The sequence below is a fragment of the Notechis scutatus genome, chromosome 13, assembly GCF_049901735.1.
Source record: "Notechis scutatus isolate UNSWTSFEM ecotype Mainland chromosome 13, rNotScu1.2, whole genome shotgun sequence".
NCBI lineage: Eukaryota > Metazoa > Chordata > Lepidosauria > Squamata > Elapidae > Notechis > Notechis scutatus.
In genome coordinates this window covers 5,432,655-5,453,905 of record NC_142021.1, presented here as the reverse complement: position 1 = coordinate 5,453,905, position 21,251 = coordinate 5,432,655, and the positions used below count along the sequence as shown (strand labels likewise).

The following is a 21,251-nucleotide window of genomic DNA, read 5'->3' as shown; positions in this document are numbered from 1 at the left end:
TCATGTTGGCTTCATCTTGGTGTTAGGATTTTCTGAGTGGATCAGAACAAGCCTTCATGTTGAACTTCTCCTCTGTAGAAAGGATGTCATTTCAGATCTCCTCTTTCTCTTATGAACTGGCCTTCCACAAAACGTGGAATTCTCTCAGATTCTATGAATGACCTAATGGAATGACTAGACTTTCTCGGCCACTACAGAAATAATGACCAATAAGCTGATAGCCTTCCAGCTGTTAATTAACAGAGTGGCGTGCAATTACTCCAAGAAACTGAATGGATGTCAATGGAGCAAACTTTAATTAAAATGTACATCTGGTCAAACGAAATGGTGCTGAAACATTTTTTTCACTGCACTCCAAAGCTAGGGAGACAGGAAGAGGGGGTTAAACCCCAACCTTTCCCCTGCTTTAATATTGGGCAGATGTTTACTGCAGCTGAAACTTAAATGAGAGCAATTCCGTCTCCAGAATGCATCTACAATAACATAGCAGAACAGACAATTTGAGGAGATATCTGTCTGTCTGTCTACCTACATACCTGCCTACCTCTCTATCTACCTCCCTCCCTATCATCCATCTATCTATCTATCTATCTATCTATCTATCTATCTATCTATCTATCTATCTATCATCTATCTATCTATCTATCTATCTATCTATCTATCTATCTACCTACCTACCTACCTACCTACCTACCCACTATCTATCTAGATGAGCCTCAATGGCGCAGTGGTTAGTGTGCAGTACTACAAGCAACTCCTACTGCAATTTGGCAGATCAAATCCCACCAGGCTCAAGGTTGACTCAGCCTTCCATCCTTCCAAGGTGGGTAAAATGAGGGCCCAGATTGTTGGGGGCAATATGCTGACTCTGTAAACCGCTTAGAGAGGGCTGGAAAGCACTGTGCAGCGGTATATAAGTCTAAGTGCTATTGCTGTCTGTCTGTCTGTCTGTCTACCTACCTTACCACCTACCCATCTATCCATCCATCCACCGTTTTTCACACTTATGACCATTGTAGCATCCCCATGGTCATGTCATCAAAATTGAGATGCTTGGCCATTGGTTCATATTTATGATGGATGCAGTGTCCTGGGGTCACACGATCCCCTTTTACAACCTTCTGTCAAGCAAAGTCATTGGGGAAGCCAGATTCACTTAACGACTGTGTTGCTAGCTTAACAATGCTGCAATGATTCACTTAACAGCTGTGGCAAGAAAAGTCATAAAATGGGGCAAAACTCACTTAATGAATGTCTTGCTTAGCAACATAAATTTTGGCTGAGTTGTGGTCGTAAGTCAAGGACTACCTTCCATTTGCTACCGAAGTAGCTCAGGATGGCTTACCACACAATGAAAACAAGAATATGAAAACATTAAAAACATTAAAAGTAACAGGATAAAACTAGGAACCAGGTAAACAAACAGCGTGGAGGTGGGATTTTCTTTCGTAGACTGCCAAGTACACCCAAGCACAGATTCTCTTTCCCCTGGTTCACAGAAGCTCTCGGGGCCAAACATTCTCTCCCAGCCCCACCTACCTCGCAGGGCTGTTGTTTACAAATGAAACAAATGAGGTAAGAAGTGTTAGGCACAGTGCTTTGAGCTCTTGAAGGACAGGCAGGGACTGACATACACCTTGCAAATAAATGAATCATCAGACAGCGATCATTTTCCATAACTGCTTAAATTAATGCAAAGATACAAACTAGTCATCCATATATAATCTTGCATATAAATGAGACTTTATAACCACAATAGGAACTGGATGCCCACCAATTTTGAGTTAGTGGAAGAGAAAGTTACAGGGGGCTGACTAAGAGGGAAAAAGTGGCAAAGCCTTAAAGGCAGGGTTTAGTGGAATAAGCAAGGAAATATTGAGTAGAAAGGATGAAAAAAAGGAACAGCAAAATGAAAAGGACTTGGAAGATCTGAAGAAAATGTGCAACCATCATCTCCAAAACAAACAAACATAAGACTCTAATTTTAAGTAATTAGAATTGCAACAAAAAAGGAATCAGTAACATTGTAAGATGTTATGGTCTATGTTATAAAATGACACGAAAATATCCTACAATATACAAAATGACAGAGAAAATGATACAATATGGCCCATGTTTCAAAATGATTCCCTTTTAGGCATCCAACAGGCCATTAAAAATCATTTTAGAAGAGATCCAATCTAACAGAAATGTCCTGACACTGAGAACAATTAATCAGTGGAATGGCTTTCCTTCAGAAGTTGTAAGTGCCCCAACACTGGAAGTTTTTCAAGAATAGACACTAGACAGCCACTTGTCTGGAATAGTATAGGGTCTCCTCCTTGAGGGGGAGGGTTGGACTAGAAGACCTCTGAGATCCCTTCCAACCCTATTATAGTTTTATGTTGATTATCAGAATTTGACTTAGTGGGTTGCGTGAATCCAAACATGATTAGGACTTATGGCTCTGTCTGCAAACAGCACCTGGGTGAACTGTTTTTAATTTGAATTAAGTTAATTCAGTGATGGTACGGCAGAATTAGCCCATTGTGCGAACAGGACCCGGTCCTCTATGTCCTTTGGCTGGCTGCTCATAATACATTAGGCTGAAAGATGGCTAGCTGATTGAAGGTTCGGTGTATTGTGTGAACTCAAGCAATTGGATTATACAAACAAGCCAAGATGGAATTAGTTGTGGCTTAGCATGTAAATGCAGAGGCAAGCCATCCACACTTTGAAGCTGCTTACTACAAGCCCTGGATTTTGGATTATCTGCCTGTTGCCTCCCCCACCCAGTGTGTTGCTCTTTAGTCATGGGGGGCTACAACTCGCATGCTGTTCTCAAAATTGTGTCATCCTGTGAACGTGTAGGGCAGTGACTGCAGAAAGGTAGAACTGTTCTTTTGGAGCAGGGAGAAACCTCATACTGTTAATCCCGCTGTTCCAAGGCCTGATTCAAACACACATATTTATTATGCTTTTCTATTGCAAAAAAACAGAGAGCTCTCCAATATTTTCCCATATGGCTGTCAGTTCTGCTTTGCTGACAGTAACATCCTGCATGTTCCGAAAGAAAAAGAAAGAAGGAAAGGAAAGAATGAAAGAAAGACTGAAATGAAAGACTGAAGGAAAGAAAAAAAGAAATTAAATGAAGGAAAGAAAGAAATGAAAAAATGAAAGAAAGAAAAAGGAAAGAATGAAGGAAAACGAATAAAGAAAAGAAAGAAACGAGATTTTGTCTGCAATTAGGTGTCTCTTCTTGAATCTGTCAAATCCACATACCTGGTTGCCATAACCCCAGGAGACTCAATGGATTGCCCTGAGTTGAAAACTTTAATTCAGGGATGTTCAACGTTGGCAATGTTAAGACCTGTGGACTCTAACTCCCAGAACTCCCCAGCAGCCAACTGAAAAGCAAATGTTGACAATCCAAAGTATATTAGTCCTCCTATTATGGCCAGATCCCCAGGGGCTGCCATTTATAGGAGCTGCTTAATCTACTCAATTACAGAGGTGGCACTAATGCACACCCTGAACCATTGTCCCTATTATAATCATGAATTCATCGGTAATCCACTGAGTATTGATAAGAATAGGTGATATGGATGATGGATTCTTTTTCCATCCCATTTTTCATTTGCACTTTCCCCAAATTTTCTTTTTCTTAAGATCGATGACAGCTTTGTTAAAAAGGAAAAAAAAAAGGATAACGCTTACAATTTTTTTTAATACTCTAGCCTGCTTTAGTCATCAGCCAACCTTAATCAAAATAGTTTGAATGTACGTCAGCATTTTATGCAAAATTGTTGGGTGACTTTCAGCTTCGGAGATTTGTGCCAACTCAAAAAAGGATGACCCAGTGCCAAATTTAGACTTGGTGAAACTCTGTTATATAAAGCTTGGATGCCCCTTGTTCAAACCAGGATTTTGGGTCTCCACATAAAAATGGCAAACACACATACGCCTTTCATTTGTCTGAAGTGGTGTAGAGTTTCCTGCCTAAGCAGGGAGGTGGACTAGAAGACCTCCAAGGTCCCTTCCAACTCTCTATTCTATTCTATTCTATTCTATTTCTATTTCTATTCTATATTCTATTCTGTTCTATTTAATCCTATTCTATTCTATATTCTATTCTATTCTATTTTCTATTCTATTTTCTTTTTCATTCTATTCCATTTATTGTAATTCTATTCTGTTCTATTCTATATTCTATTCTATTCTTCCATTGTTTAATAGCAAATGAAAAATACAAATTATTTTCACATGAATGCATTTACCGATTACAGATTTATCCTTTGGCTAGTTTGAGTTTCTCTCACAGGGTATAATATACTTTTATCCTGGAAGAAACACTTCCATTGTAATAAAAAAAAGATACATTGATACATATAAACCCAAAACGCTGCCCAAATAGGTAATCGGGATGGCTTTTATTTTTTTTTAAATCCCACTTTAAACATTTTTATTAGATTGTAAAATAAAACAAAATACAAGGATGGCTTTTATTAATCTAAACAATAATTTCTTCCTTTGTAATAAAATAAAATCAGAAAACTGACCTTTTGCTAGGGAGGTTTGCAGTACAGGCAGGAAAAACTAATATAAGCTAAACTAGGAGGGGGGGAGGATATTGACAGGAAAAAAAATGAGAGAAAATTAAAAAACAAAAAAACCCCAAAGACAATAAACAAACAAATCAACATTAAGCTGAGGAGAAAGACGCCACAACTCCGCAGCTGTCAATCAGCAAAAGGGGGCGTGGCTTCGAAAAGCCGCGCATTCCGTTACTGCGAGGTAACTTGCCTCGCTTGCTCCGCCCGCCCGCCCGCCTCTTGGCTCCACGGCGCCCCCTTCAGCAGCTGGGCCCACGGCGCCTGCGCCAAGCGGTGTCCCCGCCGGCGTCCGCGCCTCTCCTTCCTTCTTTCCTCTTCCTCCCCCTCCGCCCCACTCCTCCTCCTCCTCCTCCTTTTGCGTCCAGCCGGGACGGCCGTCCCACGTGACCCGCGATGGGCCAATGGCGAAGCGCGCTGCTCCTGACGGCCGCCATTGCTGTCAGAGCCCCCGAGCCCTGCCAGCCTTCTGTGTATGTCTATGAGGAGTGCGAGGCGGCGCTGAGGGGAGCCCACCCGGGAGAAGGAACGGCGGCGGCGGCGGCGGCGGCGGCGCGCTCCATCCGTAGCCGGGCGGCGAGGAAGAGGACGCCGCCGCCGCCTCCTCCTCCTCTTCCTCCGCCAGAGAAGGAGGAGCGGCTGCCTGCCTCCGCCCGCCCTGAGGGGACCCACCCGGCGGCGACAGCAACAGCGGCGGCTCCCCTGTGAAGCGCGCGCACCTTTCGTTTGTCGTCGCCGCCCGCCTCGTTTCCCGCACCCACCTCCCTCCTCTCTCTCTCCCCATCATCATTTCTTTGGCCCGACGCGGGCGGGCGGGCGACAGAAGAAGGCGGAAGCGGCAGCCCCGCCCGCACCGAGTGGCGGCTGCTGCTGCTGCTGCTGCCTGCCGCCTGCCCGCCGCCGCCGCCGCCCTTTCTCTCCGGCTCGGCATCCGGGGGACGGGGGTGGGTGAGCTCTCGGCGGGAAGGAAGGAAGGAAGGAGGGGAAGAGAGAGAGAGAGAGAGGGGCGGGCGGGCGGATCCGCCGCCGCCGCCGCCGGGCCCGCCCCCTCGGCGCCTGTGCGGCTGCTGCTGCTGCTGCTGCCCCGCTCCGCTCCGCCCGGCCCGGCCAGACATGCCCCGCTCTGGAGGCCGGGCTCGCCGAGGAGGACCATGACTGCGGCGGCGAACGGGGCGAGCCTGGAGGACTGTCACTCCAACCTCTTCTCCCTGGTGAGTCAAGTCGTTCCTTTTTTGGGGGTGGGGGCGAGGGGGAGAGGCCGATCGGGGGTGGGGAGGGGGGGCAGCAACTTTCTCGGCCTTGAAAGGCCCGTGGAAGGGTTGGGGGGCTCCTCGGCACCTTCCCTCCCTCCTTCCTTCCTTCCTTCCCTCCCTCCCCGCCGCCCCTGGCCCCACCCCTCGCCCGCCCTCCTTGGCTGGATCGCTGCGGGGTGGGCAGGGGTCTCGGATGGGAAGAGGGGGATGGGAGAGGGAGGCAAGAGAGACGGATGGGCCCTGCTTGTGTGTGTGGGTGAGGGGGAGCGCCCCTCCCTTCCAGGGGCTCCTCTCTTGCTGGAGGGAGGGCAGCCCCCAAACAAGGTGGCCCAGGGTAACTTTCCCCAGGTGTTAAGGGTGGGGTGGGGGCTGTTTAGGGGCGTGTCTGTCTCCCTAGGGAGACCCCGGCCCTTGGGGAGGGGGTGCCTGGCTGCTGCTGGGGAGGGGGTGTTTCGGGGGTCTCTGAAGTCAGGAGAGGGGAAGGGAAGGGAGGTGGGGCCTGGCGGCGTGGTGGTGGTTGTTTTTTCTGGTGGGGGCGCGTTAGGGGCAAGGGGTAACGGGGAGGCCTGGCTGGGAGGGAGGGAGGGTCGCCTCGGGTCTTGGCCCCGTGGTGTCGGGGTGGGAATCGAGGGGGGCGTTTTAGCTGAGCTGCAGTGAGGGTCTCTTCCTGGGAAGGGGAGATCGGAGACGGGGAAGGGTGGGGGGAGAAGAAGAACAAAGGGATGGGGGAAAGGAGTGAGGGGATGCCCTGGTGCGAGCCCCCCCTCCTCCTTCCCACCTGGAGGGAACTTGCCGGTCTGCATACCGCCAGAGGGGTTTTCACGGTCGGGGATCCGTCGCTTATCCCGGTTTGATGGTCCTAGAGATCGCGGCGGGGGCTTGAAAGGCATGCCTTGCGAAGGAAAGGTCTCTCTTGCCGCCGCCCCCCCTTTATTTCTTTTCCTTTTTGTAAAGCGGAAAGGTGATCGTTACAACGTGTATGTGTGTGTGAGTGGCTGGCTGGGCTGTATTGTGCCTATCAGCTGAACCTGGTGGATATATGTGCATAGATAGATACATACATTTTACACGGTATTCTTTTTAATAAGGACCCCGAGAAGGTCATGATGTTTAAAACGAGCTGGTTTGCTCGCTAATCTTTTTTTTTTTTTTTGCTGTGTCTGTAATGATTGATGGGCTGCAGTGGTTTGTGTGTAGATCATGAGCTCCGACGTTGGGGGAAAGGAAAAAAAAAAAGAAAAGAAAAGCCCACTGAGCTACAAACAAAAGCAAGGAAAAATGGAGTGAATTTGGCCAAGATCAATACTTAACTTTAGCCCGGGGGTGTGGAGGGTGGGGGCGGGCGGCATGGATTTGGTAGAAAAATCTGACAGGGACGTAAATGTATTTGAAGCTGTGTAAATGATCCTTGGCTCTAAAACAAAACAAGGGTGTGTTGAATTAAATCCAACAGAGTTGAAGACACCTGGGTAAATTGGAATGTCTGGGAGATGCAATATAATTTATCTCCATCATCAGTGCCAATATGTCCAGAAAGAGCCTTTATGCTAGGTTAAACAGAAGCAGTTTTGTAATATGTTTAGAATTACAGTTTGGTGTCTATCACATAGGTGGACTTATTTGACGTTTGGGATGTTAATATATATATATTTTTAATGTAAGAATGCCCAATTAACCATGAAAGTGTTTTGACTTCAAGCAGCTCTGATGTATAATTTGTATTTTAATTCTGATCTTGCAACATGACTGTACAAAAGGCTAGCATTAGGATTGCTGAATTAAGTTTAGCTTCTTGCTAGAGAACTAACTATAGATCTAGACCCCAAGTCAATTGGAATTACTCAGAAGTAAACCCAGTTGGGTTCAGTGGACTGTACTTTTAAGGAGGGATGTCTGAGGATTGTAGCTGATGGCTCTTTTTGTTTCATTCCCGCTCCTATTACATAAATCAATCTCACTTTCTTAACCTTGGTGATTTTTTAAAATTTATTGCACAGATATTGAGCATATGGAAACAAAGAAAAATCATGCTGCAGTGGCTACTTCCCAGTGCATTTGTTGTTTTTCTACAACTAAGCATATGGTTTCTGCCACCATAGGGAAAACACACTAATGGACTCTTCACTGCAGCAGAAAACATCAAAACTTACATATATCCTTCTGATATTAATTCTATGACATCAGTGTGCCAGTGACGGCTTTCATACTAGGAATTAGTTGTTTCTAATAACTCATTTCAAGCTATCCCATTGATTGAGAAATAGGAAACTGTCAATTCAGCCAATTGTAATGGAAATATCTGGTGCATGTTACTAATTTCCCCACCCTCCTCAAAAATTATACCAACAAATTTAGTTTTACGCTAAAATGGTTAAAAAAAAAAGTTAAAAGATATTCCAGATTTTATCATTAGAAAAGAATATTTGTAGCTCAGGATTGAACAGTGCGGGCCTTGGTGCTCACTGAGCTTAGTGGTTTTCTTGTAGATGTTTTATTACTAAACTAGGCAACATCAACAGTGTATCAGACTTTGTAACAACAAACACTGTTGCTAAACAAAATTGGAAATACTGCAGACTTAGGGTAGGAAATGTACTTTTTGCTTGAGAAGTTTTTGCATAGATGAGATGGCAATTTCTTTTGTTTCCTCCAAACAAGCTCTGTGGAAAACAGTGATATCAAGAAGAAAACATAACTGATATTAAGTAAACAAAATGCTGTGCTTTGTTGGTTTGTCAACACAAATATTTTGAATGTTTTGTTTCTAAAATAGTAACATTGCAACCATATTGCAACCTTATGCAATAATTATACCTTATTATTGTTGACATGTTTTGAATGTGATATGTGCATAGTTTGCCCAAAAGATATAGGTGTAAGAATATGCTGGGATTCTCAAAATTCCTATAGGATCCTCATGCATTCAACTTTATTTTTATATTTAGTTCAGGATTTGTATTATGATCAGTAGAGATTAGAAGAGTTTCCGCTGCCTTAGCTGATTGCTGTTGCTGGTTTTTTTAAAAAAAATATTTCAAAAACACTAGCTTTTAGGATAATGTTATGGTGTGGTTGTGTCTCAACTGGAGTGCAGATAGGTTTATGTTTTATTCTGGCTAATTGAATAATAGGGAGCAAAACCAGCAACGTCTTCTGACAGCTCAACAGGCTAACACATTCACTCTGGCATACTTCGATGAAGTGCACTGTAGTATGTTTACATCATTGTATAGTTCAGAGTGTAGTAACTGTTAGATCAAACAAATAAAACATACAAATTGTAAACCAAGTTATAGACAGAGCAGTCTTGCATTGATAAGCTGAGGAATGTTATTGGAGCACACATTAATCCCTTTGTATGGCATCATCTGTTTCCTTGTCCAGGAACATTTTGCAATCCTAAATACTAGGTAACTTACAGTTCAATCAGAATAGAGCTGGAAGGGACCTTAGAGATCGTCTAGTCCAGCTCCTTCGCTTAAGCAGGAAAACCTATACCATTTCTGATAGTTGGCTGTCCAGTCTTTTCTTAAAAGCCTCCAGTGATGGAGCACCCACAACTTCTGAAGGCAAAAGCTGTCCCACTGGTTAATTGTCCTCACTATTAGGAAGTTTCCAGGTTGCTTCTCTCTTTGATTAATTTCCAATCATTGTTTCTTGTCCTGCTCTCTGATGCTTTGGAAAATAAGTTAACCCCGCCCTTCTTTGTGTCAGCCCCTCAAATATTGGAAGACTGCTATCATGTCTCCCCTAATTCTTCTTTTCTCTAGACTGCCCATACCCAATTCCTGCAACCATTCTTCATATGTTTTTGTCTCCAGGCCTTTAATCATCTTAGTTGCTCTTCTTTGAACTTTTTCCAAAGTCTCAACTTCTTTTTTGTAGTATGGTGACCTAAACTGGATGCAGTATTCCAGGTGTGGTCTTGCTAAGGACTGAATAAAGTTGCATGGATGGTTTTACCTGTTCTAATTCCATGCATTCTTATCGCCATGCTGGCTGGCCTGCTCTGGCAGGAAACTGTTCTACCTTGAATTTCAGCTTTATACCTATGACATGATTTTAAGCAGACATCAATCAGTGTTAAAACTTTATCATTTACCTTGGTGTTGTAACTATGGAACTCCGCTCTGCAGGTTTCACCTTTACACAACAAGTGTGAAAGGCCTGTCATTTATTCTGATAGGCTTAAGATGTAATGGAATTGAAGATGTGTATTAAATTTTTAAATCTCTGTAAAATGTTTTGATTTGGTGCTTTAGCTGCAGTAATGATCTATGTGGTTTTTTTTTAAAAATTAGTGCCTGACATTTGTGCTCAGGAGTTATGTCTAAATGTTTGAGATGCTTTTATATTTATATAAATTATATCCCTTCTCTGTTTCTTATTAATGTATTGAATTAGTTTTCCTGTTTTTAATCTTTTAAGCAGTGTTGCCATCTGCCAGTGGACTTTGAGATGGATTAGAAATGATTTTTTTCTCTCCTAATGAAATAATTAGAAAAATAAAAATAAAACCATCATCTGAGCATTAACCTTGATGTTTAGGCTGTTTCTTCTATTATCTTGAGCTTAGACTGTCAAGTTGCTAATGCCAGGCCAAAGAAATAGGAATGTGGCAGGCAAAATGCATGAATTAGAATGACAGAATAATAGAGTTGGAAGGGACCTTGGAAGTCTTCTAATCACACACCCCCTCGCTAGTTGTCTAGTCTCTTAAAAACCTCCAGTGATGGAGCAGCCACAACTGGAGGCAAACTATTCCACTGCTTAATTTTTCTCACTGACAGGAAATTTCTCCTTCATTCTAGAAATGAATGAAGAAAAAATTGAATTGAATTCTTTATTGTCATTGTACGTATATACACAGTATACATACAATGAAATTCACATAACACCCAGAGACCAGATTCAACATGCGCACACACTAGACAATCCCCAAACACCTCCCCACTTACCAAAATTCCCTGCCCCCTAAAAACACACAAGCCTCCACACAACAGACCAAGTAATCCTGTCCAACAGCTCATTTATGCTGGTCCTTAAGTTCATTGTTAAGTGCAATTATAGCTCTGGGATAAAAACTGTTCAGAAAATGTGTGGTCTGAGTTTGAATTGTTCTATATCTTCTGCCAGAAGGCAACAGTTCCACAAAGATTGTGAGCAGGATGGGTAGAGTCTCAGAATGTTGTGCAACTTCCTGAAACAGTGAGATGCGAAGATGTTGTCCAGGGCTGGTAGCTGGAGCCCGATGATATTCTGGGCAGTTTGAATGATTCTCTGTAGAGCTTTTTTGTCTGCTACAGAGCTGCTCCCATTCCATGCAAGGATGCCGTATGTCAGGACACTCTCAATGGTGCTGTGGTAGTAGGACAGAAGTAGATGCTGAGATAGATTTATCTTCCTGAGCATTCTCAGGGCGCACAGCCTCTTCTGTGCCTTTTACTTTATTGCCCAATCTTTGGAAGAGCTACAGGGATTTAGGAAAGTATAAAGTGAAGGGTGATGGAATTGCAAAGACAATTTTCCTAAAACAAGGGAATGTTGCATTCTTTCTCCTTTCTTAATTCCAAACATGGGTCAAAAATTATTTGCAGGCCAATATCAGAGAGGTGAATAATTGGCAGCCTCTTTGCCATAAAGTCTTCTTTTGAGCCGCTGCCAGTTTCCCAGCATTGTAGACAGAAGTGAAATTAAATGGTGCATCAGTCTGATTTCCTGGACAGGTAGTCCTCGACTTACGACCACAACGGAGGCAAGATTTCTGTCTCTAAACGAGACAATTGTTAAGCGAATTTATCCGGTTTTCCCATTAGCTTTGCTCATCAGAAGATCACAAAAGGGCCCCTGAGACATCACATCCGTCATAAATATGAATCAGTTGCCAAGTGTCTGGATTTCGGCCACACGATCATGGGGTTGCTGTAACAGTCGTAAGTGTGAAAAACGGTCCTTAGTCACTTTTTTCAGTGCCCTTTGTAACTTTGAACGGCAAAGTTGCTGTTCGTAAGTGCAACAATGAACTGTTGTAAGTTGATAACTTACAACCGAGTCTTCTTATGTAGAATTCCCACTGAAAGAATTAAGGTTTTGCCTTTGATAATACTGAAATCTATCCAGGGTTTGGTCCACCCCCAAAAATATGCTGCCCAGAAGGCCGAAGAGAACGCTTAAGTCCTTCTCTCCCCTCTGACTGATGGGGCAGAAGCCAAATGATTGCTTCCGGCCTTCAATCGGATAAGGAGGTGAAGCACGAGTTTGTAAGTCTTCCCACTCTTCTGTCGATCTTGAAATGCACACAGTCCGCTTCCGTTTTCATTCAGCAGGGTTGTTGGCTTATGACAGAGGTCTCCAAACTTGACAACTTTTAAGACCTGTGGACTTCAACTCCCAGAATTCTCCAGTCAGCCATGCCTGCTTTCTCTCTCTCTCTTAATCTCCTAAAGTGGAGAGAGATTGCAGAGGAAGGGATTACAAGAGATTCAGCTATGCTGGCTGGAGAATCCTGGGAGTTGAAGTCCACAAGTCTTAAAGTTGCCAAGTTTGGGCTTACGAGAACCAACCCTGCAGACATGTCTTGCCCAAATAAACTTGATAATACCAACGCACATTTACAACATGCGGTAGGATTTCATAGCTTCGTTGGTGAGACCAATCAGTGCCTTGTTTTCAAGTTGGTTTTTTCCCCCTCCTCCTCTTGAGAGATGCACGTAAATTTGGCCTCCTCCAAGTCATTTTCTTAGAATATTATTCATTGTTGGTTGTGACTCATTTCCTGTAGATACTCACTGCTTACTGTTCTGTTTCATTCTGGCTTCATTCAGAAGTCAAGGAGCGTTAATTCATGCTTTTTAAAAGTTGAAGTAGGCAAAGAAAAACAAACTTCTTATCTATATCTCTCACCTTGTCTTGTTCTCCTGTCGCTTCTGACCACGGTATTAAATTCTTTTGCACACATGAATAAGAAATCCTAAGCTAGCAGGGTTTGTAAGCCTGTGATACTATCAACCAGAGCAAGTATCATGTTTCTAGTGTCAAATTTGTTTGGTTCCTGCATTCTTGATCTGAGCTGACCTTTGAAAACATACTTTCCTACAACATTAGTAAGCTGAATAAACAAGAACAGTCATTTCTGTAAAGCTAATGGCTTTGAACAAATGTTTCAATTTCCAGATTTTCTTTCTTTTTTTTTTCCCCATAAAGAATGCATGGTGTAAGAGAGAAAGTTTATTGGCTGTTCGGGTTTTTATGGACTTTCTTGGACTGAAGTTGTATTTTTTGCAGGAATTCCATAACTGGTGTGTGAAACCAGCTCAAGATAAATTTGTTAGTTTTTAAGATGCTGCAAAATATGTGGCTGTTTTTAATAGCAGCAGACAAATGCCATTGGATCACTAGAAGCCTTTCATTTGTCTACAAGTCATGTTAAGAAGGAATTCTGCTTTATGGACGAACTGGACAGATATAGATACGCTGCGCTGATCTTGGGCATTTTTTATAGTAGGGTTTGTGTTATTAAAACAATAAATGGTGGTGAAAGGTATTTGTTTCAAAGTATTGACTGTGCTGTATTCCTATTGTACATATGCATCTCAATAAGCAATTATTTAGGTTTGATTTTTGTCAGTTTCCTCTTTGTTTCTCTATCAGTCACAAAGCTCGATTCAACGAAGCACCCCTAGCTAGAAATAAATCTTTATGTGCCAGAAGTCTTGACTTACCAATAACATTGAGAAATCAAATTAAGTATTTTTTTTCCCTGGAAAACTTGTTTTGAAGAAAACTTGGTGCTTGGATTCACATGTTACATTGAGAGCTATAATGTGGTTTCTTTTTTGCTTAGCACTTGTGTGAATCCTAGGTTGTGATTTGGAAAAGCAGTATATATATTTTTTTTTGCCTTTTCATTCTGTATAAATCAGTCATTGAAATTTAACAGGATATAAGAATTGGATTGGCAGGATAGATAAATAAGTGAAATGCCCAGACATAGGAAGACAAAAAAAAATGAGCCCCCCCAAGTACCACATTAGCAATGGACAATCCTGAATAGGATTCGCACCTCACACAGTGTCTGCCAGGACTCTGTATATAAATGGGGCATAGTATCTTCCCTTCAGTGTGGTTGTGGGATCCCACATCAAATTGTAGCTCACATTGTGACCAGCTGTAAGCTGAGGGCATATAGCAGTCCAGTATCTGATTTTTTTTTTTTTTCATATTAATGATGCTGCAGTTCAGTGGTTAGATGGCCTAGACCAGGAGTCCCCAAACTTGGCAACTTTAAGACTTGTGGACTTCAACTCCCAGAATTCTCCAGCCAGCATAGCTGACTCTCTTGTAATCCCTTCCTCTGCAATCTCTCTCCACTTTAGGAGATTAAGAGAGAGAGAAAAATAGACATGGCTGGCTGGGGAATTCTGGGAGTTGAAGTCCACCAGTCTTAAAATTGCCAAGTTTGAAGAACTCTGGCCGACCTGGACATAGATCATTTAACATTTATATTTTATTGCGTTTTACTGAACTAGGTGAAATATTAATATGCAGGTAGTCCTTGACTTAGAAGAGTTCACTTAGTTTGAAGTTACAAAGGCACTGAAAAAACTGACCCATGACCGTTTCCCACACTTATATGACCGTTGCAGCATCCCGTGGGATTTCCATTCGGATGCTCGGCAACTTCACATTTATGACGGTTGCCATGTCCCGGGCTTATGTGATCCCCGTATGCGACCTTCTGACAATGGGGAAACCAGATTCACTTAACAACCATATGATCAATTTTAAGAACTGCAGCGGTTCACTTTTAGCCAAGGTGGCACGAAAAATCATAAAACAGGTTGACACTCACTTAGCACATTTCTTGCTTAGCAACCAAAATTTTGGGCTCAATTGTATACGTTTTATATGTCACGCGCTAAATAAATAAATTTAAATGAGTTTTGTACACGATAGTGTACCTACTGTAAATACATAGGTGGAAGAAAATTTCAAACCGAAAAAGGCCGGACACACTGCTTTGGTCTACCGCTGGGAAGAATTCCCATTTCGTGCATCCAGCCTTTTGTTTCCAGATCGTGCGAATTCTTCTAAGTCCATTTCTTTGGAATCGAAACCACAAGTCTTGATTAATGTGTCTAAACAAAGGGAGACCACAGTCATAACCGCTTAAAAAGGAACCAGATCATACTGAATGCATCGAGCTGCACTGAAATCTGGGAGTGAGCCCACATACGATTTGCCATCATAATATTGACAATTCAAATAGTATCTTTGAAAACAAAAACAAAACAAGCACGTTGCAGCATTAAGTGTAGTCCTTTAAAAAAAAAAAGCTGCTTTTTTTTTTCTTCCTCCCTTTCCTTTCATTCAGCTCAACCATGATGTCACTCAGTGGCTTTTTGCTTAGGCAGCAATTGTCCCTCAGGAAAGAGAGTACACATTTTATTTTAGGAGTGGAGGAGCTATGAGGGGGGTCTCGGCGGGCTTATTTTTTAAAAAAGAAATCTTATTTGCTGATTGCACATCTGATAGATTCCTGGTTTTAGTGCGGCTCCCTCAGGATGCGGCCTTCGTTCATTTCCCCCCCCCCCTTTTCTCCCCCTTCCTCCTTTTAAACACAACCCTCCTGATGTTCTTCTATCATCTCTGCTTCTCCCTTTGTGGTGGCTGGCAACAGCAGCATTGTAACAGAATTTGCAGAAGAGGGCATTGTCTAGAAAACAAGATCTCATCTAAAGGGCCCCGGGTTTTTGCCTTCGCCTCATTTGGAGTGGCAGATTGTCCTTTTTTTAAAATGATAAAACCCCCAAACTTACGTGTTGGTGCCTAGCTGAAAACAGGGTTCTAGCAAGAGGCGAGACATTCTCTCCTTAGTTATGTCATTAAGCTCTCCTCTTTCCAAAAATCAATTTCTGATTGCTGTAATAATGTTGGTGGGGCTTTCAAAGCTAGCCCCTTCGCTGGATTCTGGCTGCTCGAACGAATGCTATTTATTTTGTTAGAAATACAGGTGTCATTCTAGGCAGCTTGGTGTCTTTCACAATACTTGCTTATTAAAAAGAGAAGAAGAAAAAAAAACCCCTCTCAGCTGGTATGGTCAGCATATTTGGAGGGCGCTCAATTGGTAAGGCCACTTATATCTATATTTTTATAGATTTAATCTCAAAGCACGCGGCGGCACCAGACACCTGATGGTTTATATGGAGAATTCTCTTAAGCAGCTATACCTGCTGGGGTGGTTCTCTCCCCCCACCCCCCATTCTGGGACTTCACAGCTCAACTCAGCACTTTCTTGGCTTACAGTTTTACTCCTTGTGTATTAAGTTGTATCTTAGTGCGGATTGAGTTTTGTTTAGCTTTTTGTCCTGACTTCTGGTGCTTTGTAGAGTAGCTTGACTCCCTCTTCTTTGGGGCAACCCCTAAGATATTGGAAGACTGCTATCATGTCTCCCTTAGTCCTTCTTTTCATCAAACTAGACATACCATATTCCAGCAACCGTTCTTTATATGTTTCAGCCTCCAGTCCCCTAATCATCTTTGTTGCTCTTCTCTGGTCACTAAGTGGAATGGCTTTTCTGCTTTTCTTGGCTTTATGGACCTGCAAAGGTCGTAAGTGTGAGGATTAGTTGTGAAGCTACACTTTTTACCTCCATTGCCACTGCAAACCATTGCTGTACGAGGCTATCGCTAAAACGAGGATTACTTGTGTGTTAGTATTTTTTCTCTCTCTCTCTTACGTTGTATTATAATCGAAGAATTGAAGGAAAGTGGGACGTTGAATTCTCTGGAGAACTTAGCCAGTTGCAGGCCTTCCCCGTGCGAAACAGGGTGAGGAAGCGGGAGGCAACCTTATATGAAAAGCTGCTTTGATGTCAGACTTAATTGTGTATTAGGCTTGCTAATTGCATGCCAAACTGGAAAATCTAGGCGTAATTTGGAACGGTTGTACATTTTTCTGCTGAAATTGTGGTAGGACAGTTTTCGGACTGCGATGGCTTTTGATTGTGTAAGAAAGAGAAGGTAGTAGACTTACCCTTGGGTAACCTTAATTTTAGATTCTGCTAATGCATTTTTTTCAAGGGTGCAAAGTCACATGGAAGCATATAGCACCTTTTTATTTAGAAAAATGTCCCTGAGATTGAAAAGAGCAGTAAGTAAATTTTGGTTTTTTTATAGGGCTTCACAGAACTTTCTCTAATCTGAGTCTGCACCATGTAGGTGTGAAGCCCTCATTGTTGCCCTGAGGTTCAGCTTGGCTGCCTCAGGTCTCTCTGAAGTCTTCAGTGAGGTGTTTTCTACACACAGGGGACACTTTTGAAAGAGCAAATGTGTAGTAGACCTGAGAGCCGCAAAACAGCTGTGTCTGTGTTGCACTGCAAATCAAGACCAGTCCTGAGTGAAGCATCATGTTGAAATCTTACTCATTAGCTTGGCCCTTGACAGCCCATTTGTGAGTCATTTTGGGACAGCGTTCACAATATGCTCTCCAAATTCCAAACACAGGTAGTCATTGTATACATTCAAACTAGACTCTGATATTTCTCAGTGTCATGTGTGTGTTTGTGTATGAGGGTATGTGCTTAATGGTTATCCTTTGAGAGCTGCATGCAATGAGCTGAATTTAATGACTACTGATTAATGTACATTTAAAGTGACAATTCTATGAAATTCTATATTCTGTATTCTATTCATGAAAGGGGCTCCAATTCACTTAACAAACATTTTGCTTAGCAGCAGAAATTTGGTGCTCAATGGTGGTCGTAAGTCAAGGACTATTTGTACGTCCACTGGCTTAAAATGGTTGCCCTTATTATAAATAAAAAACGTTTTAGGATAGTCGTTGTAGCAAATGTGTGGAAAGCTGCAAGCGCAGCCATCCTAGCCGAGCTCAACGAATTGACTAACGTTTTAAGTAAGCTAATACCTTATAACACATGGTGACCATTTAGGTTATAGCACCAAACAGATTCATCCACATGTTTAAACAGCCAGTTCTCTATATTGGGGCACTTGGGAAGCGGGGGGAAAAATTGGCCTGTTATGATGAGTGATGCAGTTCTTACTAGATTTTCAGCTGAAAGGAAAATAAATACTTTTCGTTAGGCCTCACTCTCCTGGAAATATCGGTTGTATTCTCAGCCTCTTGCTGTGATAGTGGGTATTTACATCAAGATCTGGCTGCCTTAAAATGTTTCTGGACAGGAAGAAAGAAATTATACTCAAGACATAATATTGTTAATATCGCATATCTTCTCTGTGTCCCAAGTAGAAGTTCTGTGTTTGATTCTAGGTGTATGGAATTTCAGTAGGCCCAGCAGTCCATATAGGATGGATTAGTCTGCATTATACAGTATATATGCACACTTTTCACGATCAAAGTTATTGGGGCATGTTAGTTAACCAGGATGATGGGAGGCAATTTTCTGAGATCTTTCATATTCAGTGTTCCTCATAAGTATAAACTGCTGGAAAGCTGCCAGCCCAGGTTTGAGACCCAAGCATCATGCAAAGGATGAGCTCCCGTCCTTATCCCAGCTGCTTCCAACCTAGCCATTTGAAAGCATGCAAATGCAAGTAGATAAATAAGTACCACTTCGGTGGGAAGATAACAGTGGTCTGTGACATCAAGCTGGCTGTGGAAATGTCTTTGCACAGTGCTCGCTCAATGGCCTTGAAACAGAGATGAGTACCATGCCATCCAAAGACAAGCAGAGTCAAATCTGCAGGGATTCCTAAAGTATAAAATATAATCTCAGGGTCGCTGTCTTATGGAGCTTTATTCAAGTGCTGAACTCCAAAATGGTCCCTTCTACTTTACAATGATTTTTTTTAAATGCTTTCCCCAACATAAGTGTTCATCAGATATTTTAGATGGCGACCTCCATAAACCCCACCTAGCAAAACTAACGTTCAAATATTGAAAGAATGTTGGACTGAAGGCCATGGAGTTGTCAAGATGGAGCTGACTGAAATTAGATTTTTAAGAAATCATGGAAAAAGACTTTAGGAAAAGATCACTTTCGTTAAGAAATTTGCTTGATTTTTTTTTTATTCAATTGTGCCTATTTGTCGTTTTATTCAAGAAATGGTTTATTCTAGGTTGGGCTCATTTAATGATATGCCGCAGCTCAGAAATTAATTTTTTTTCAGACAAATTTGTATCGGGTTTGCCACCACATATCAAGAAATCATTCTTATTTATGAATTTCAATTCTCCAGATCTGCATACGAATACAGCAGTTGTGAAGAATATGTTCTTCTGTGATTTTAGACAATGGTGTGTTTTTTTCCCCCACTGCAGCAAACATATTTTAGAAAAGGCATTTCTTCCTGGTGTGTGTGTGTGTGTGTGTGATGAGTGTGGGGGAAGAATGTCTCTGGTGCCTCCTGTGAATGGTTAAATCTGCCACTTGATTAATTGGAAGCGCACTTTTAATCAATTAAAATGTTTTAAATCAATTCATCTAGCTAATGAATGGAACTGATCTGGCTGGCATAGGTTTCCTATTTAAGTTGAAATGGATGCGATAAAGTGCTTTTTCAGCTATTTGTGGGGCTCGGACATTTTACAAAAGGAAGTATTTATACATATGTTCGGTTTTACTTTCAGTGACATCTTCAGATCCACTCAGAAGGATCAAATAGCAAGGTCAGGTGTTGTCTGACCTTTTGTGGTGAACCATTTTCTTCCACTACGAATTCTATTTCCCTGTTTCCCTTGGGCGAAGCTCGCCTCCTCTTGATTTCTTGGAAATGATGCAACATATTTTGCCATTTCCACTTACGTGTTTGTGGTTCTGGTTTCTTAAATTCTCAGTCCAATCTGGGGTTCTGAGATTTCCCAGTTGCCTTCCCCTCCGCCCTCCCATCCAATAACAAATCAATTTCAAACTTGGTTTGCTTTCTTGGTGATCAGCCAAAAGTTGGTTAGATATTGCCACTGTTGGTGACAATACATCACAATAGCATTATTATTTTGCACCCTTTGAAAAGAAGTAATTCATTTGGCCAATCAACATGATCATGAATAGATTAACACTGAACTCATGGACAGATTTTATGGCTTCTGATTTCCCATTTTAGCACTGAAGGCGTTTTCAATATAGTCAATATTTAAAGTTGCTTGCCAGTGAGATGGGCAGGATATAAATTTAATAAACAAGGAAATAATTTTTTTCCTACTGTAAAGGGCAAGAAAGGAAAACACCTTTTCATGCTTGTATTTTCTCTGGAATCGTGAATACTTTCCATTGGTTTTTATCTCCTCTTGTCCAGTTTTCTTCACTCTCATACCTGTAGAATTTCTCCTAGTGACCCAGTGGTCATAAGTCTGAAAGCTACTTGGATCTTCTCTATCTCCATGGATTCACTCTGGGGGAAAAATGTTGGGTGTAGGAGGGAAGCTCCTGCGACGTTTGTGGGGAATGCATTTAGGAATTCCAGAGCAAGACCATGGTTTGTGGTGTTTGCAAATGTTGGTTTTTGCAAACATATATTTTAGTTTCACACTACGGGTGGTTCTCGACTTATCACAGTTCATTTAGAGATGGGCCAAAGTTACAACAGCATTGAAAAAAAGTGCCTTATGAATGTTTTTCGCCCTTGCGACCATTGTAGCATCCCCACGGCGTGATTAAAATTCAGATGCTTGGCTCATATTTATGACAGTTGCATTGTTCCTGGGTCAGGGAGGGGAATCCCCTTTCGTGACCTCCTGACCAGCAAAGCCAACGGGGAAACTAGATTCACTTAACTACCGGGTTACTAACTGAGCAACGGAAGTGATTCCCTTAACAGCTGTGGCAAGAAAGGTCGTAAAACAGGGCAAAACTCACATAACAACCGTCTCATGTAGCAACTGATATTTTGGGTCAATTATGGTCGTAAGTCGAGGATTACCTGTACTGATGGGTGGTATTGGGGAACATCCTCTGAGACACTCTGAATGTAGAGATGCTCAGTGGAAAATAATTTGGCTTTACAGACAAGGTTCTCCGGCACTGTCGTAATCTGGATCCATGGACCTTTGCAGGCTTCATTCAAATTGGAAGATAGGAATTGGCAAACTATTTACTGTGTATACTCACAGATAAATGGAGGATTTTAGGTGCCATAATACACGCTCCAAATTGGGTTCGATTTATCTGTGGATGAGGCTTATTGTCAGCTTTCCTAGATAGACCAGACAGGAAACACGAGCAGATGAGCAATTTCTACTTTATTGTAAGGCTATATTAACATAATTTTGCAGGTTTGAAAGTACAGGTCTCCCGCCGTTTCCTTTACAGCCTGAGAAATTAGGGTAAGTTCTTACTGAGCCTCCTTCTCCATCCATTATACACTTATGGGCAATGCCCTCTCTTATCGGACAATATAAATCTCCTGGGCAGCTTCTTTGGGTCTTGTT

General features: G+C 42.2%; 1 protein-coding gene and 1 long non-coding RNA gene across 3 annotated transcripts in view; one reads left to right on the top strand and one right to left on the bottom strand.

Moving 5' to 3' along the window:
* LOC148129603 (uncharacterized) overlaps positions 1-4,851 on the bottom strand; it is a 43,383-nt gene extending 38,532 nt beyond the window's left edge. Inside the window, exons 1-2 of one of the 2 annotated variants that reach the window (XR_015745264.1) lie at positions 4,539-4,851; positions 3,262-3,386 (exon numbers count right to left, since the gene is read on the bottom strand). This is a non-coding gene — a long non-coding RNA (uncharacterized LOC148129603). The remainder of the gene's footprint in view (positions 1-3,261; positions 3,387-4,538) is intronic. The other variant, XR_015745265.1, reaches the window with a different exon arrangement.
* A 106-nt stretch (positions 4,852-4,957) lies between these two features.
* MED13L (mediator complex subunit 13L) overlaps positions 4,958-21,251 on the top strand; it is a 154,692-nt gene continuing 138,398 nt past the window's right edge. The window contains exon 1 of the mRNA XM_087942798.1: positions 4,958-5,800. Coding sequence (XP_087798924.1) covers positions 5,741-5,800 — 60 coding nt within the window. The 5' untranslated portion in view covers positions 4,958-5,740. The remainder of the gene's footprint in view (positions 5,801-21,251) is intronic.